Source organism: Sciurus vulgaris, assembly GCF_902686455.1.
Source record: "Sciurus vulgaris genome assembly, chromosome: 1".
Lineage (NCBI taxonomy): Eukaryota > Metazoa > Chordata > Mammalia > Rodentia > Sciuridae > Sciurus > Sciurus vulgaris.
In genome coordinates, this window is record NC_136461.1 from 53,388,330 (window position 1) to 53,406,145 (window position 17,816).

At 39.5% G+C, this 17,816-nt stretch overlaps 1 protein-coding gene and 1 long non-coding RNA gene across 2 annotated transcripts in view; both read right to left on the reverse strand.

Annotated features, from left to right (window-relative positions):
• The window catches only part of LOC306659555, a 288,601-nt gene that overhangs the window by 98,363 nt on the left and 172,422 nt on the right, over nucleotides 1-17,816 (reverse strand). The window lies entirely within an intron of this gene.
• Nucleotides 1-17,816, reverse strand: part of JAK1 (Janus kinase 1) — a 137,930-nt gene that overhangs the window by 43,253 nt on the left and 76,861 nt on the right. The window contains 3 exon segments of the mRNA XM_079130137.1: nucleotides 3,437-3,560; nucleotides 7,141-7,339; nucleotides 9,999-10,082. Coding sequence (XP_078986263.1) covers nucleotides 3,437-3,560; nucleotides 7,141-7,339; nucleotides 9,999-10,004 — 329 coding nt within the window. The 5' untranslated portion in view covers nucleotides 10,005-10,082.

Below are 17,816 nucleotides of genomic sequence, written 5' to 3' on the forward strand. Positions count from 1 at the left end.
TGCATGCAGACAGTATTCAGCTGGCTCCTCTCCCCAACAAGAAGGAAGGAGAGAGTGACCTGAGCCAGCTACAAAGTTCAAAGGAAGGCTCTAAGAGAATAGCATGAGGCCAGGTAAATTCTATTGAGGAGTAGAAGGAGGCAGTGATCAGAGCATGAGGGTTATGTAGAACACAAACGTTTCCTGCAGTAGGGAGAGAAAAGACTCTCAGAGGTGGAGGAGGTTGTTAGAGAAGCACCGAAGGCAGGTGTTCCCTGAACCAATCTAATGCATGGCTCTCCTCTTCCACATCCTGTCTGTCTCCATAAGACAGCACCATCGGCCCTGGTAGAGCCTGGAACACAACACCCTCACTCTGCACTAAACACAATTCTCAACAGGGTCACTGAAGATTGACAAAAATATCACAAGCACATACTTCGAGGTTTCTGAGAGCCCTGTGGGACTGTGGGACCATCTCTGGCTTGGAAGCCTTTAGGTCAGATATTCAGATGAGACAAGGCTGGGGAGATCAAACAATGTGCGGCTTCTCCAAAATGTAAAGACTAATGGTAAACACCAAGCCCAGGAAGTCTAAAACAAGGCTGAGTCTCTATGAACTGCCTACACTCAAAGGTTGACAAACTTCTATTTCAGGAGATGTCAAACAACAGAATAACAACTTTAAATTAGCGGCCGCAAACACCAACGCCTTCCCAATTGCTAGAAAATTCTATATTCCTTTTTAAAATTAATAATCAATATGGCCAAAAGAGTTAAAAATATCAGTAAGGTGGAATATGCGTATTTTTCTTAAAAGATCTATTGCACAATATGGTGAATATAATTAATATAGAAGAGTATTACACATTTCAAAATTGCTAACATTACATTTTAAATGTTCCCATCACAAAAATAAGTATCTGAGGTGATGAACATATTTAGTTTGGTTTAATTATTTTACATTATCATAAGTTATAACATTGTTTTGTACTCCACAAATACACATAATTATAAATTGTCAATGTGTCAATTCACTATGAAATAAAAAATAAATTACCAAGGTGTTTATCAAACTGTACAAATTCCTGATATTATGACATGCCAATGGAAAAAAATGAGTGACAAATAAATGCAGTGTGACCCCTAATCACATTCCTTTTCAAAAGAATATGGAAAGGAAAGTTGGGAGAGAATAAACAGATCTATTGGTTTTGAGAAATTATTTCAGATGACCGCAGATTCTAAGTTTACATACAGTCACTATAAACAATAAATTCTCTTTAGGTAAATTCTATAGAATTTTACCAACAGTGTAAAAGCAAGAATTTTCTTCCTAAAAAGGAATAAAGAATATGATTGTCTTATATTAACACATATTATAAAACAGTAGCTATCAAAATCATTATCTAAAAACAGAAAATCACAAAGTACAAGAATATTTCCTAAAATAGAGCTGAGATTCCACTGAAATAATCATTTATTTTCACATTGCACCTTCTTTATTGGTGAGCTTATGAGGTTTCAAAATTTTTGTAGTTTGTTGCAATACAAATGTTTTAGCTTAGGGTGGTATCTTTTTTCCCAAGTTCAAAGAGCCTGTGGTAACAAAGCAATATCCTGTTGAAGCACAATGTCAGGTACAAAGTCAAGGTGACAAAAATGAAGCGTCCGTGCACTTCCTGGCAGCAAAAAGAAATGGGGAATGGGCAAAGACAAGTTTTAACAGCAAGCATCTGTATGAACAACAAAGACTAATGCCTTAAAGTGGACTGTACTTCTAACAAGACAATAGTCTAAATGTGTATCTCTGAATAACCCCCTTCTTTCTGGCATCAGTTTTCCCACAGAAAAAATAAAAGAACTGAATTAAGTAACTGGTTCCATTCAAGTTTCAAATGCTACCATGCTGGATTTTAAGCTCAGTTTAGAAACCTAGAGGGAAAGAAGTTGAACTCAATGACATGCCCCCTGCTCATACTTCTAGCTATAAGTACCCATCTCAACATTGGTCACACAGCCAATCCCAGGCCATGGAAGCCAGACTACACTTTGCCAAACAAATCCAAATATAGTTAGAAAGCTCAGTTGGAGGCAGTAAATACTTCTCTAAATCTGGAACAAGTCTCACGTGGTACACACCTCTCCTCTCAAGGTAAAGCTTTAGGTAAGTACAGGAAGAAGAGGGAAAGTCAGGCCAAGAATGATTATGAAAGTTAGATCTGGTTCAGCTTCCAGAAAAACACTCGTCATTCTGGAATAGTGCCAGCTCTATCAAAATCCTGAAAAAACTAATAGCTAAGATACTGTGGAGAGTCTCTGGGGTTCTGGAAGGTTTTTCTAGCTTGCTCCTCAATCCCATTAGCTTGTAAGTTAATCTACTGATTTAATCACAACTAAATAAAGATCCTTTTCAAAAAGGATTCACTGCTAAACACACATTAGTTTGTGCTTAACTAGTATTCAACTAAGATACTTTGGATTCTCGTGGCTGACAAAACATGCTTATAAGGTCAAGAGACTAGAGCTGTGGAAGTACCAGCTGTCTGTGTGACCCCAGGAGACTGTGGAATCTATAGCAAAGTCTATAGTAAGCGGGGGAAGCAAGTACTCATCAGAAGAGAAATTATAGCCCCACAGATAAACATCTGTGTTTGATCAAAACATCTATTCCCTGAAAGAAAGATCAACCCAGAATTTCTAGGTTCCCATTTCAGGCAGTATATCTCATGCTTCCTAGCTGCACTTTTGTAAGAAATATATTTTATATCATGACCTAGTATTTATCTCAAAAGTTTCAAAAGTTTTTTTAAAATGTTATTAGGATGTGTATATACATGGATATTATCTATTCTCTCCTGTTTCTCTCTTTTTTTTTTTTGGGGGGGGGGGGCGGCGGGGGGGGGAGGGGTAGGTACTGGGGATTGAATCCAGGGAGTGCTGTGCCATATCCCCAGTTCTTTTTGGTATTTTATTTATAGACAGGGTCTCACTGAGTTGCCTAGGACTTTGCTAAGGTGCCAGGGCTGGCTATGAACTTTCAATCCCCCTGCCTCAGCCTCCTGAGCTGCTGCGATTACAGGCATGCACCACGGCACCCAGCTCTTTCTTTTCTTCTTTTTTTTTTTTTTTTTTCCCAAGGTTCTGGTCATAGCCCACTGCATTAAACTCATAATCAAGATTCACTACCTGAAAAAAACTGCTGGAGGACACAGATGCTAGCTAACATTTCATAAGCATTTCTTTTCTAAAATGTGGCAGAGAAAAGGTGATCAAATTCATCTCAAATTGTATTCCAACTACTGATGAAGTCCTTACTCATATCATGTAAACATCAAAGTTACAAACTACAAAAATGACTATAATACTTCTTGGTAAATGACTCAGGGCCCAAGCTAACCACCATCCCTGGCTGCATGAGGAAAACAGGCAGGCACCAATCCCAGTACTCAGGTACCTCATGCGGTAGTGAAGTCGGAGTGACATCTTGTCATCAATGGTGATGGTGCGGTTCGGAGCATACCAGAGCTTGGTGTTCTCATCGTACAAGGCAAAGAGGTTGTGGCATAGAGGAGAGATACCTGGGTAAAGAACACATCAGAGAATACATCAGAAGATTACAGGGAGATGCATTTGGCCACCTGTTTCCAAAGCATGAAATACACAATGATAAGTGAGTCTTTCATCACAAAGAATCTAGGTCACTTATATGCTCTTAGGGCATATACAACTTTCAACCAGTTCAGTCAGGCAGTTTGAATTACAATTATCAAGAACCACGACTTCCCAGGAATGTGCATGGAGCTCCTGGCAAGTCAAATTAAAGTCATTTAAAAATACAAGTTGATGATGTTTCTCACTATAGGTGTCTATGACAGAGCCTCACCAAATCTCGCTCAAAAGATAAAAAGGCTATTTGAGAGGCTCACAGATCCCACCCAATGTGCTAATCAGACAGAAACACTCTTGGAATTTGAGAAATCCTCAGTCTGTTTCCTTCAAAACACATTTAAACAATTCTAACACACTGTGATTATACATTAAACATGCAAAGAAGTTCCTGGCAGTAGTGCAGAAAATGCATATGAGAATAAATAACAACCAAAGTGGTTTTCATCAGTGATTAAAATTTATTACCATTAATAATAAATATATTTCTTAAGTACTCATAAATATTTTTATTAGTATCCAACTAACAAAAAGATATATGCATAACAAAGTTGGCCCAGTAATGCTTCACCTTCTCTCCCCACCACTACCTCCTTAATGACAAGCATGATGAAAAAGGTTAGGGGAGATTATGAAGTCACTCACTTCTTAGCCCATGATTAAAATGACAGACCAGTAACCTAAACAGGTGTGTGTGGGGGGAGATGAGTGCCAATAAAGAATTATTACTGATATTTTCAGGTCCAACCAAGCCTCAAACTAAGATATAATAAACTTCAATGATCAAAAAATGAGGGAGGAAGGGGCTGGGGAGATAGCTCAGTCAGTAGAGTGCTTGCCTTGCAAGCACAAGGCCCTGGGCTCAATCCCCAGCACCCAAAAAAAAAAAAAAAAATGAGGGAGGAAATGAGGTAATTGGCACTTGTTTTCTAAATCAGACACCTGAAGTGAAAATGACCTTGCCAGGGTCCCTTTCTGAACCTGCCCAGCCCTGTAGGGTCACTCCAATGCAAACACTGGCTTAAGAAGTCACGGGTGACTTGGTATCTCAAAGCTCTCTCCTCATACCTCAACTCAGGTCTCAAGAAAGGTGAAAGTTATCCCTGCTTAAGCCAAAATTCTCCTTTCAAAGGGAAAAGATGGAGCTAAATTTCAAAGAGCATTTCCCCTTGGGAACAAAGGCCAATGACTTTTGGATCCAGCATTATTAGGACTATGTTCCAGGTGTGCTACAGGTTTTCATGAATAAATTGGTTCTTGCGGGCTGGCCTGAAAATTACATTTCTTTATACATATCCTTATTTGAATGTACACATGCACACTTGAAGCATGATTTACATGTAATTATGGAACTGTCTGTTTTTCTACCACAGGTCTGATTCTAATAATCTTATCTACCCATAACTATCCATAACAGGAAGATCAAAGACAATCTGTCATATAAAAGTACTAAACGGTAATAATAACACTAACATTTACTTGGGGCTACATGTTAGGCATCAAGTTAACATTACTTTTATTATCTTTTGTTCCTTCTGATACTTAATGAGGTTAGTATTTTTTTTTTGCGATTTTACAGTTGAAGAAACTGTGGTCTTCTAAGAGTTAATATGGTTCAAGGTTACTCAGTTTCTACCATGCAGAATTGAGATTCAAACCAAGACAGAACCACTGAGGAGATAATCAATGAAAAATAATAAGAACTAAACTTTACCACAAGTGGGTGAAAAACAGGGAAGAAACAGTATAGCTCCCAAATATCACTTCTGTAATGACAATGAAACCTACAAAAATCTGTAGTAATATACTGTGGCAAAATTCCTCTGAGCCAGTTACAGAAAAGACACCACTCATTATCTATAGACAAGACTTAGGAACTGACACCAAAGTGGCTGGCCCTTAAGCCTACAGTTACAGATCTGACACCTTGGCTATGCTGGACTTCAGACCTCACCCGCTCTCTCGTACCATCTTCCCCAGAAAGTGCGTGGCCCCTTATTAACTGCAACCCAACAATTCTGCAAAAGTAATCCCTGCTAAAACAAAACAAAACAAAAAAAATTGAGTGAGGTCTATGCTGAGTGATTATTATAATGTGCTTGGTTAATGAATAAGGCCTATAAGTAAACCTCAAGGGAAAGGAAGGGAAACAAGCCAACAGACAAAGAGCCTTTAGAAATGCTCTAGAAGCACTGATACACATCTAATAGTTCTGCTAACTACAAACACCCTTAGAGCTGCTGTTCAAAGCTATTTACTTGTATATACTACTGCCTAGTCAAAATAAACATGTTACTGTATTTTCCCACTATGCTTTATCCCATGTCCTATTTAGCTAGTGAGAGTTTACCACATTCTTTCCTATAGCAGAAACCTCTTCCCTTCTACTGGCACTATGGTACATAAAGTCCTTTAGGCACAAAGGCATGTATCAGGAAGAAAATGGCATTTTTCAGCAAGCTATATTACCAACACAGTAGGCAATTCTTAAATAACTATACTACACTCACAAAGTTCCTCTGAGTACTAAAGACAGTATAAGTAAAACATGGATCAGGTTGTCTGGGACCATAGAAAGTTACTTCATCATTACTATATGAGTCAATTAGATATTTTATAAACAGCTTTATTGAAATACAATTTATATACTATAAAGTATACCTGTTTTAGATATATAATTCAATGAATTTAAGTGTATTTACTAAGTTGTACAACCACTGCTCTAAGTGGATTATAGCTCTAAGTTTCTGATTTCTAAGTTTCTAAGTTTCTGATTTTGCTTGTCAGATAAAATCTGCCAATGTCCCCACCCAAATTGGAAGGGTAATGAAAGTTTTGTCAGGCACTTTGGCTTCCCACCTTCAAAGGGTGATAGGTTAACTTTAAGTAAGACAAGGCTCACTTTAAACACACACACACACACACACACACACACAAAACAAACTGTGCTTTTAACAGTCTCACTGTCCTTTTCACAGCTTGGCAACCTGACCAAACCACAAAGCAACACTCAGCTTCTCACCTCATCTGAGTACCACACAGGAGAGGGCAAGTTATGGTGCCAAACTCTGCAGGGAGAATTTCCAAAAATCACAAGCATATTGAGAGACGCTACTTTTGAGATTGTACTTGGGGCTATGCGCTTCACATACCACCTTACCTGGTGTTAATGTTATTCTGATCAGAGATTGTAGGGGCAATGAGAACTGAGCTGCCACAGAAGTCAAGCACCATTCCTTGGTATCCTACAGCTCATTAGTGATAGAAGAGGAATAAGCCATCTTGCAGTAAAAAGTAAAATTCCCTAGATTAAAATCACTGGCCAAGGATCACATGCAATAAGTGGCAGGAGCAGAGGCAAGGCAGAACCCTGACTCCAGAGCCCACATCTCATTCTGCTCAGCAAAGCTAAAAGGGGCAGAGACCCCAGATCTGCTTCTGGGACCGTGTGCAACCGCAACCTCAGAGTCCCAGGAAAATGCCAGTACTCACAGCATTCCTGCGCAGCCCTGATGCACAGCTCCTCTGCTGTGTACTCTCCACTGCCCAGCCGGAGGGGCTCCCTGTCTGGAAGATAGAAGGTCACTTCCACCCCTGGCTCAGGGGCCACCTGATTCACCTCCGCCTTCTTGGAGCTCCTCATTTTAGCACAGAAAGCCATGGCATTGCAGTCCTCTTTTATATTTAGATACTGCAGGAGGAGGAAAACAAGGTGATGTGGTCATTCTATGTTCTAAAAGTCCACAGGGTAAAAGAGAATGTTATAAAGGTATACAAGTAGAAATATTTAGTATTGAATAAGAACCTCTCCTGCTCCTTCCCTTTCTGAAATCAGGCAGGGCAGAGCTTATAAGAGATGAAACCATGGAAATAATTACACATACTAATTAACTACAGTCAGACCATAGTCTCAAAAAATCTGAATAATCTTGGCTTGAATCTACTTGAATCTACTTTCTCATTTGCACATAAATCACAGTTGAAAATTTTTGGCTTATTCTGGAACGAACGATGTTAAAAGATCAATGAGTAATTGCTAATATGGTTACTTCTGGAATCACAACTTTTGATTAGACCTATGGCAAGAATCATACTCTTAATTTTATGTCTATCTCCTACTAAACAGCAAGTTTTATGAGGGCATGAACTATACCTTACCTATCTTCACATCCCCTCTGTGACAGTACACACAAAATGACTGCCACTGCACATTCACAAGTCACATGACAGTTAATGAATGGAGCCAGGTCCACAGTTCACCCATGGGCAGGCAGAATAGGCAACAGGACACGGTGCACCCCATGGCAATGGGACAAGGACAGGAAGCCTTGTGTGGAAAGGACCCACTGGTGATAAGCTTGCATGTCAGTGGCTCACACAAGTCCCCTCAAAAAGGAAAGCAACTAGGACCAAGGAGCCAGTCTCAGCTGCTCTGCTTTGGGTGAGGCCAAAGGAGTGGAGGAGCAAGGGAAAGGCCTACACATTTTCTTCTCTTTGCCCCAACACCATTGCCTACAAACTAATTTCCCTGTCCCCAGCCTACAACTTTCTTCCTTCCTTCACTAAATCTCCAAAGAAATGTCTCTAACACATATCAGACCCCTTCACTGTCTCCCCATTCATCTACAGACCAGTTCTCAAACTCTGAAACTGAGGCACTCCTTCTCCTCACTGGCCTCATCTCCTGTCACTCCCAGCTTCTTACTTCATGCTTAAAACCCACAAGGCTGCTAGCATTCTTGTCCCCCCTCCCACCAATGCTGCTTCTCACTGTCCTGCCTTACTCATGCTGATTCCTGTACAGGAATAACTTTCCACCTGCATCTTTCATGGCAAACACAGCCTTCTTCAGAACTTAACCCAGACACCACCTCCATCAGGAAGCCTTCACTGAACTTTAGTCTTAACTTTAAGGTAGACGCCCTCTCTCCTATGCTCCCAATCTCATCACACTGCACTAAACACAATGAAACAGAACCATCTTATTTACGCTTCTGTATCTTACTCGCATATGCTGTAAGCTACCTGAAGACAAGATCTCTGCCATTTATCTTTGTATCCCTTCTATGTAGCACAGAGGCTTACATACAATTGGTGCTTTGGGACTGACCTAAGGAAACTCCCCCAAACAGGAAAAGTCATATGGGGAAGACAATGGTCAGAGTTCTCTTTAACAAATTAATTTGCCTGATCTATTAGCTGCCCTATTAAACCAAGATGAGAGGTGAGATGCTTATGGAGGACAGGAACCATGTAGGCCTTAATGCTACAAAATAAGAGGTTTTCAATTTTAATTACTTAATGTCCAAAATAAATCTGAAAACCAGAATCTTCTGGAAATCAAGCTTGATCTCAGAGTTCAGATCAACAAGCAAGACCATTTTAAAACCCAGCAATCAGGCTATAACTCTAACCCACATTGAAAAATTGACCTGGAAAGCAGAACAGTTAAAAACCTGATTCACAATGTAAGGCAAGCCTTTGTCCTGGAAATTTTTCATAGACATGACAGAGGAAGAATTCAAAGAGAACATTATACCCCTAACTCTAAGGAGATAATCAGACAAGTGCACATAATTACAAGTGTACAAGATGTAGCACTGTTAGAAACAGAAAAAAAAAAAATGTATATACACATATAACTATGACAACATTCATTAGAAGAAGATACACTGAGAAGGCTTAACGATAGCTGTTTAAAAAGATGACACAGTCAGGCACAGTGGTTCATGCCTGTAATCTCAGCGGCTCGGGAGGCTGAGGCAGGAGGATCATGAGTTCAAAGCCAGCATCGGGACCTTTTCAAGGTCCTAAGCAACTTGGTGAGACCCTGTTGCTAAGTAAGATGTAAAAAAGGGATGGGGATGTGGCTCAGTGGGTAAGCACCCCTGGGTTGAATCCCCAGTACAAAACAGATAAATTAATTAATTAAATAATGATAATAATAATAAAAGGATGACATAAGGCTATGTGCCTTAACACTGAAAGATGTACATGGCACTCTGCAAAGTTGAAAAAGCTTAACAGGTGTATTATGGCCCTTTGGGTTATGTACATGCATATTAAAATCTGGAAGAACATATAATAAATTGTTAATGGTGGTGAATATCTAGGATAGATTATAAGGGAGATTTAGCTTTTACTCTATATTTCCTACACTTTAATCGTGAGATTTCTTAAAAACCCACATATTTCCCATTGAGGAAGAATAAAGCATCGATTTTTAAAAATTATAGGCAGCAGTACAGTTAACCCCACAGATTCAAGATCACAGTTTCATTATTCTGTTTAAAGGCCAGATGTTTTCCTTTAAAAAAAAAAAATATATATATATATATAGATCTACATACCTGCATTTATTCGGCTGTCCAAGACTCCACAGAAAAGCAGACTGAATTTTCTTCTCTACTTTCCAAAGCCCATTTGGAGTTGAGCTAAACAAATACATAAATAAATAAGTAAACAAACAGGCAGGCAGGCAAGCAGGCTGGCTTAGAGGTAATTGGGCCTGAAAATAAGAGGACACTCTTTTGAGGAAACAGCCCAAACCTAAAAAAGGTAGGAAAATATACTTGGGAGGTGGGAGTGAAAAACAAAAATTGGTGAGGACATTAAGAGGACAGAGACACATCTTAGAGCATAAAACATCAACAACGGTATTATTTTCACTGTTCCAAGAAAGTCAGAGACTTCTGCTTCCTGGCAAAGTGCTCTGTCCGACGTGAGTAAAGACTGTGCCTTTTCCATCAAAAACCCATCTCTTGAAGATGTACATAATAGTTCAGGGTGCCCAAAGATGCGCACTTTCATTTCCATTCTCATTTCCCTTAGAATTATCCTCTCACAACCTCATCTGCACACATAAACACAGAGCTCTGAATTGTTTTAACAGCTTTCCTTGTTGCTTCTCACAAACTTAACAGGAGAATCACATTATTTTTACAAGTCTTAGTGATTCCAAACTGATTTCCAAGTTAACACAGATTATTGTCTTAATTAACACATCAGAATCCAGTTTTAGGAAAAGCACAATCCCAGGCATTACATGGCAGCAGAGTGGGTGGGGAAAGGGAGGTGAGAGTTGGGTCCCTGAGGTTGGGAGGGCAGTACTCCCACAGGGCCTTATAGTTGAGGTAGGAGAAACACAAATGAAAACTCAAACACAACCTAAAGTCAACCGTGAGTCACGACGTTACGCTGCACCTCTGACTAACTCTGGTAACTATGCTGGTAAGGCTTTCTGGAGTGGGTGAGACTTTAGCAAAAGTAATGACAATAGGTCAGGCAGTAGGTTCAAGTGTGGGTTTTGATGTCATGACTTTGATTTGGTTATTTTGATATGAATAACTTTAACAAGAGTCATAGAACAAAATGTTATATCTTCAGTTTTTAAAAAATTAATACAATTAATTGCTTTAATGTAAATAGACACCCTGTCCTATCAAAAGAGCTTTAGAAATTAGCTAAATAGGAACACTTTGCTTTGGCTCAGAAGCCACACTTCAAATGCCATTTTTAGAAGATTCTTCCATTCAACAAGTTTTTTTGTGCCGTTCTCCAAGTCAGAAACTGATCTAGAAGAGAAGGCCATGACAAAGAAAAAGAGCAATATGATTTCTGCCCACAAGGAGCTTAGAGTCTACAGGAACAACAGAATCAGAGAAGCACAGACAGTGGTCACTTCAAACAGCTAAAAATGCCATGAAGGAAAAACTGGATGTGACTGGGGAAATCGTCTACAATACCCCTCTTTACGCCTGGGCTCAGGCACCAATCACTCAGCATGTGTCCAGGGTCTCTCAGCCCCAGGTTTCACACAGCAACACTTACCTGCTACAATCATGGAGGAACAAAACAGACCAGAAAACTCACGTTCTGCACCATGAAAAAACTTGTCACAAAGACACTTGTCACAAGCCAGGAAAGGGACATAGACTCAGGCCCCTTAGGGCAGGAAGGGATGAATGAGTCTCGCAGGCCTGGGCTTCTCACAGAAGGGCCACCACCGAAAACTTTTTAGAATATATAAAGCTTTATAAGATTGACCATTGGACCATTTGTTACTTGAACTTGGGAGTCACAAGTTTCTCTGGGACTCACATAAAAGTCAAGGGTCAGATTAAACCATAAAAATTCTTCTAGAACTAGAATGAAAAACTGTTATCAAAGAGACTTTGGTTTCCACATCATTCCTTCTCTATTACAAAACAACACTATACTGAAATCACTTTGTACCTAATCTTCAAACTAACCTCCAATATTACTGGGCAGGGCAATAAAATGGCATAAATTTGTGATGCTAAACAAACTCTTTGAGAAAACAAAATTAACAACAGAATTCTTACACATTATACATTTTCTATGCTGATTTAATAACAACAAAAGTCCTGCTCTCAGAGAATTTTTATTGATAAAAAATAAAATAAAAACCACCCACACAGCACTTAAAATGTTATGCATTATTCTAAGCACTTCAGACATCAAACTGCTGATCCACTTTAAAAGAATTGACAACTGTGCTCATTTAGGATGACAAGTGCTTCTTAGGGAAACATTTGTGTGATATCTTCTTCTAAGTAACATTTCTTTCAAAAAAGACAATACGACCTAGCTGATTACTTTTAGAGCAAGCAGAAAAGGAGCAAGATCAATTTATAAACACTTTTTAGATAATTCCAGGAAATCAATTTCATCTTCTTACTAACAAGCTAAAAACAAAACTTCACTGCTAGAAACAAATCAGTAGGAATCACAAAATAATCCTATAAAAAAAGAACATGACTCACTGGGTTCAATTTCCAACTCAAATGAATACAAAGTACCTTAGAAAATGGAAAGGATGAAGATGAGCAATCAACTTTTTTATGTAAGCAGTGAATTCTTCACTTTATAAAATTTACAGATTTGAAAGAAAGCATCTTTCTTTTGGCAATAGAGGATTATCTTTGTGTCTCAATTTGTAGATGCTGCTTTATATGCAAAAAAAAAAATCAAGAGACTTTTGCCCATTTCTCAAATTTCTTTAGTTTATCATATTCTTATGCAAGAGACAAGTACATCTGATACTTTCTGAATGAGGGAAAGTACAAGAAAAACAGTTCTGTGAGTGGGAACAGAGCCTAGATGCAATAGATGGGATATTACAAATACTTTTCTAAGATACAAATTCCAGACACTGAAACTCTTAATTTTCAAGAACATCTTTTTGAAATACTGATATCCGTGCAAGCAAAGGGCAATTGATTGGATAGTGAACAAAAGAGAAATAAAAACAGACCATTTTAATGTTCACAAATAGAACCATCAGAATGTGGTTCTTTTGGCCAAAAGTTGCTGCCAGATTTATATGGTAAAAATCAACTAGGTGACAGCTAAAGTCAATGACAAGAATCAAAATAATATATTATAGAACTGATTATTTTCACTAAGGATACCATCTCATCTATCATGAGTAGCTATTTTGTGTGTCTTCAAGGAATGGAAGACTGATTTCTGAAATAAAAATACAAATAAAATATTGATGAACTAAACTCATAAAAATGGAAAAGGAAAATGTGTAATTTTTAAAATGTCCTAAAAGTGACATAATGAAATTTTAAGACTATAGACCTTTTTAAAAGGCAACAACCTTAAGATTTGTGAGCCTCAGTTTCCCCACCCATTTACCTGAGAAAAAACATCCTGCTAAAGGGTTGGTGTAAGGACCAAAAAGATCTTTCAAAAAGTCTTCATTAGAGGCAGGTATGGTGGCATATGCCTGTGATCCCAGCGACTAGGGAGGCTGAGGCAGGAGTATCTCAAGTTCAAGGTCAGCCTCAGCAACTTAGCCAAGGCCCTAAGTAACTTAGCCAGACACTGTCACAAACTAAAAAATAAAAAGGGCTGGGGATGTAGTTCAGTAGTTAAGTGCCCTGAGCTCAATCCCTGACATCATTTCCCCACCCAAAAAAAGTCTTCATTATGTACTTATACACAATATCTTTTTCAAAAGAAGCTATGGATATCAAAGTGCTCAGAAAGACAGAGTGCTAATTTGGGCTGTAACCTGCTTGGAAGAGCAAGAGAATAAACAGGGATTCTTAGCAGAAGCCTGGACACACATCAGAGTCCCATTTCCTGAGTTTCAAAAAATACTGTAGAGAGGCTGGAGCCCTACTAACTTGGGTTTGAATCCTGGCTCCTGCTTGTTGTTGTAATCTTAGGCAAGTTACTTAACAGTCCCAAACCTCAAAGTTCTCAATGTAAGTAGGGAGATACAGACAGTCTTTATCTCATGGAGTTGTCAAGAGTTAGATGAGCTAACATATATAAAGTGCCCAACAGAGTTTAGCATGCAGGAAGCATAATATTATGACCATATTTCTATTAAACTGATTACAGTGCAGTTCTAGTCAAGGAGAGGGAACCCTGATATGTACTAAGCATCTTCAGCATCTTATGCTTGCAGCATAAAAAGCATGAGAGGTTTTAGGTGTACAAGTGCCAAGAGTCACACACATGATCAATTCCTAGGAACTGCTCTTTCCACAGCAGGGGAAACTGCTTTAAAATGACCTCCATCTCCAATACCACTGTCTTCTCTGGCATTTTAGTACTGTTCATAGTCTCATATCCATCTAGGAGACTAATGTCATTCCAACACACCCCTCCTTCCAGATACTGAAAAAAAAGCATCATTTAAAAAAGTCACTGAAGTGCCCCAACCTTGTCTGCATTCCAGCTCACAACCAATGCACTGCTATGCACCACTGCTGTAGCAGTGGGGGGAAGCTTCTGGTGACGTCCAGCACAGGCCCACCCTGTGTGGGCAGGGAAACTTCTTATGGCCCAACGCACACGCCACACCAGGGAAACTGTCTTTGCTTCTCTTTCAGCCCATCACAGTGGCTTCACACCCTCAGAGCCACAGGACTTGTATCTACTGCTCCCAAGACCCCCACTACTTGGTGAGACCCTGGATAAGGGTTCTGATGAAAGCATTGCAAGGTACTATAAACCTGATGGATTCCAGCCAAAAGGATGACATAATATAAATACATAATCTCCTAGTTTTTCCTGTCAGCAAGTCAGAATTACGGCTTTTCTATATGCCACTCCTGCCACACAGAATAACTCACTTCTAACTATAGCAGCAATTCCAGGAATACCCAGAATCGTAAATGCTGCTTCATTTACAATAAACTTCTAGGGATGATCAAACAATCAATGCCAACTCAATGGTTCAGAGCTCTCTGTGCTGCTCCCAATGCACCCACTTTAGCCGAGAGGAGGTTTTTGATCAAAGTAAATTTAGTACTTTGCTTAATTAAAGTCAATAAGTGTCTCTCTAAAAGCTACATTGTATCAAGATACTTCACTGAGTTTTCTTTTTATTTTTTCTTCTTTGAAACTAATTACTACTAGTACATCTAAAATGTTATTAAAAAGCACAGAACATAAGCTTTAGTGAAGCTATCCACATGTCCTTCCCAGGAGTCAAAAACATGGATGCAGAAGTGGCCACCCAACAAGGGGGAAGTGGAGAGAACGGCTTGACAGAATATGCTTTTAATCATTCATTCCTAAAATACATATGAAGCACCTGTGCCACTGCAATAAAACCTTACATTTATACAGTACTTCTATCAATTAAAAAGGGTTCTAACTTCTAAAGCCACATTCAAGTCTCACAGCCCCTTTCACAGATGGGAAGACTTGGCTTCCCATAGTCAACTGACCAGTAAGTGGCAAGGCCAAGTCTGGAACCTGCTTGCTGCCTTTCCATTTCCCACACTGCCCTGGACAAGGTGTAGGGCTTCAGGGGATTTAAACAAGTAATATAAATATGTGTGAGCCTATTAAAGTTCTGTAGTTTCATTAACACCTGGCAAGGCTAACACATACACTGGTACCTCAAGTCAGAGGGTGACTTGTGAAGGGTTGCCAAGACAGATGATAAAAACTGTGTGAGTCAAGAAGGCAGAAGGTGATGGTTTGGTCTGTGGCATTATCCGGGAGCATGAACCTACTCCTAGCTTGAAGAAATGGAGAAGATACAAGACAGAAAGAAAGGATAAACATGTTTAAGGAAAGGGTTAGAAGGAAATCGAGATGATGTATGTACAGGAAGGCATATGCAGACCATGAGGGATCATGAAGAAAAATAGCAGAAAGCATGCAAAAGTGAAGGAGGGTACAATTGAGGACAAGGTCTACAGCTTCTTCCTGTAGGCAGTAAGACAAAATGCCAATCAGAAAGAGGCCCAGGTTCCAGCCAGAACCTGCTCAGTCTAGAGCAAGCCTCTTAAGCAATCTGAGCTCAAATCCTACATAATGAAAAAGTAATAGATGATCTCTGGGGTTCCTTACAGACCAGAAACAGTTAGAAGCCTGGGTCTAGAGTCATCCTAACCTGGTTCCGATCTCAGCTCTAACCCTGTGTGAGCTGTCTCTCCCTCTGGAGATGGCTCGCATTTTCCCATGACTGTGTATGCTGTGATTGACCCTAAAGGGTCTCTCTAGAGATGACCCGCCTCCCTTGAATATGTATCTGCTTTCCTAAATAAACCTGGGGCGGGGGCACTTACTGTGTGACATAGGCAAGTTTCTTAACTTGAGATTCTGTTTCCAATGTAAAATTATCTACTTCATAGCTTTATGTGATGATTCAAGATTTCCCCAAAGTCTTACACTAAAATAAAAAGCTTTTATGCCCATTAGATCAGTTTTCTGTGAGTGCACACAAGGTTTTTAAAACCCTTTAGATTAAAAAAAAAAGAAGAAAAAGAAACAAACCAACCCTAACGTACAAATGTTTGAAACCACATTAGGTAGCACTCTTAACATAATTTTTCATTCATTTGTACTTCCAAAATGTCTTGGTACAAAGACATAAAATCTATTATAAAGGTGCCATCTGACAAAGCTTGAAGATAACCATAATTTAAAGAAACAATCCTGAGTCCCCCAGGTCCTGACAACTTGTACTAAGTTTATTTGATTCCTGGCTATGCAAGAATCTCTGTTCAGGGAGAAATCCATCTAACATGGTTCCTGTAACTCAAACCACTAAGGTTCTCAGATGAAAAAAAAAAAAAATCAGAAATTAATTCTGCTTACCTAAGGTGAAAGTGAGTTTAAGGGAAAGACAGGACACAGGAATGGCCTGCTGGGAACACCATTGCTATCACCATCACCACTGGTCAACAAAATCTCACCACAATTGGACCTCATTCAATGGCTACCAGGCATGATCTCAGGTCTCTCCCATGTATGTACACTATTCCCTCCAGATTCAAAGTCCTGGAAAGGAGGGATCCAAGAGGCCAAACCGAGTTCTTCCCTAGTTAGGCATCCACACCTCTTTCAACTTAAACATCACTCAAAAAAGGGAAGCGGGTTCAGGTGCTAGTCAATACCCCAAGTGGAAAAGTTCCTTCTGGTCTACACCCCAAAGGAATTGTGCTATCGCCTCAAAATATAAGTGAAATTGTGTGAGAAGAGTAAGAGTACGAGGAAATTTCAAGAAAGATGTTTCCTTATACTTCTCCTCAGCCAAGAAACTAAAACCTGTTTGTATGGTTACCTTTAGAACAGCACCACGAACGATGGCTTCACTCATTGTTTCAGTTTTGTAGCTCTGATTATTGAACCCAGAGCCATGAGCATGCCAGGCAAGTCCACAGAGCTACACTGCAACTGCTAAGGTTTGGCTTCGAAACTGCATGCAGAGCTCTAAGCAAAGCAGAGTTCTGCAAGATGAGTATTGCACTCGGCCTGTGCAAGAGAGCAGCATCAGGGTGGAGCCAGAGCAACCGGTCAGCACTTCTCCCGAATCACAGAGCCTCCTTCCATTCTCCTTTCTGCTACTCCCAGTTTTCTCCAGCACCCACTGAGAATCCAGGAGGGGCTAGGCATCACAACTGATATCCCAGGACCCTATGATGACAGCCATGCTTTAATATAGCCTTTGGATTTTGTGGACCATGATTCATAGTGAGAAATATATTTTAGAGTACGTGTGTGTGTGTGTGTGTGTGTGTGTGTGTGTGTGTGTGTGAGAGACATATTAAGTTTCACAAAAAGATACTTATCATTACTGTTGCAATTCACTCTGTTTTCCATTGTACACTATTTTCTTCTATTTAATATATGTGTAAGTGCTAAAGAAGACCCTCAAAATAGATTTC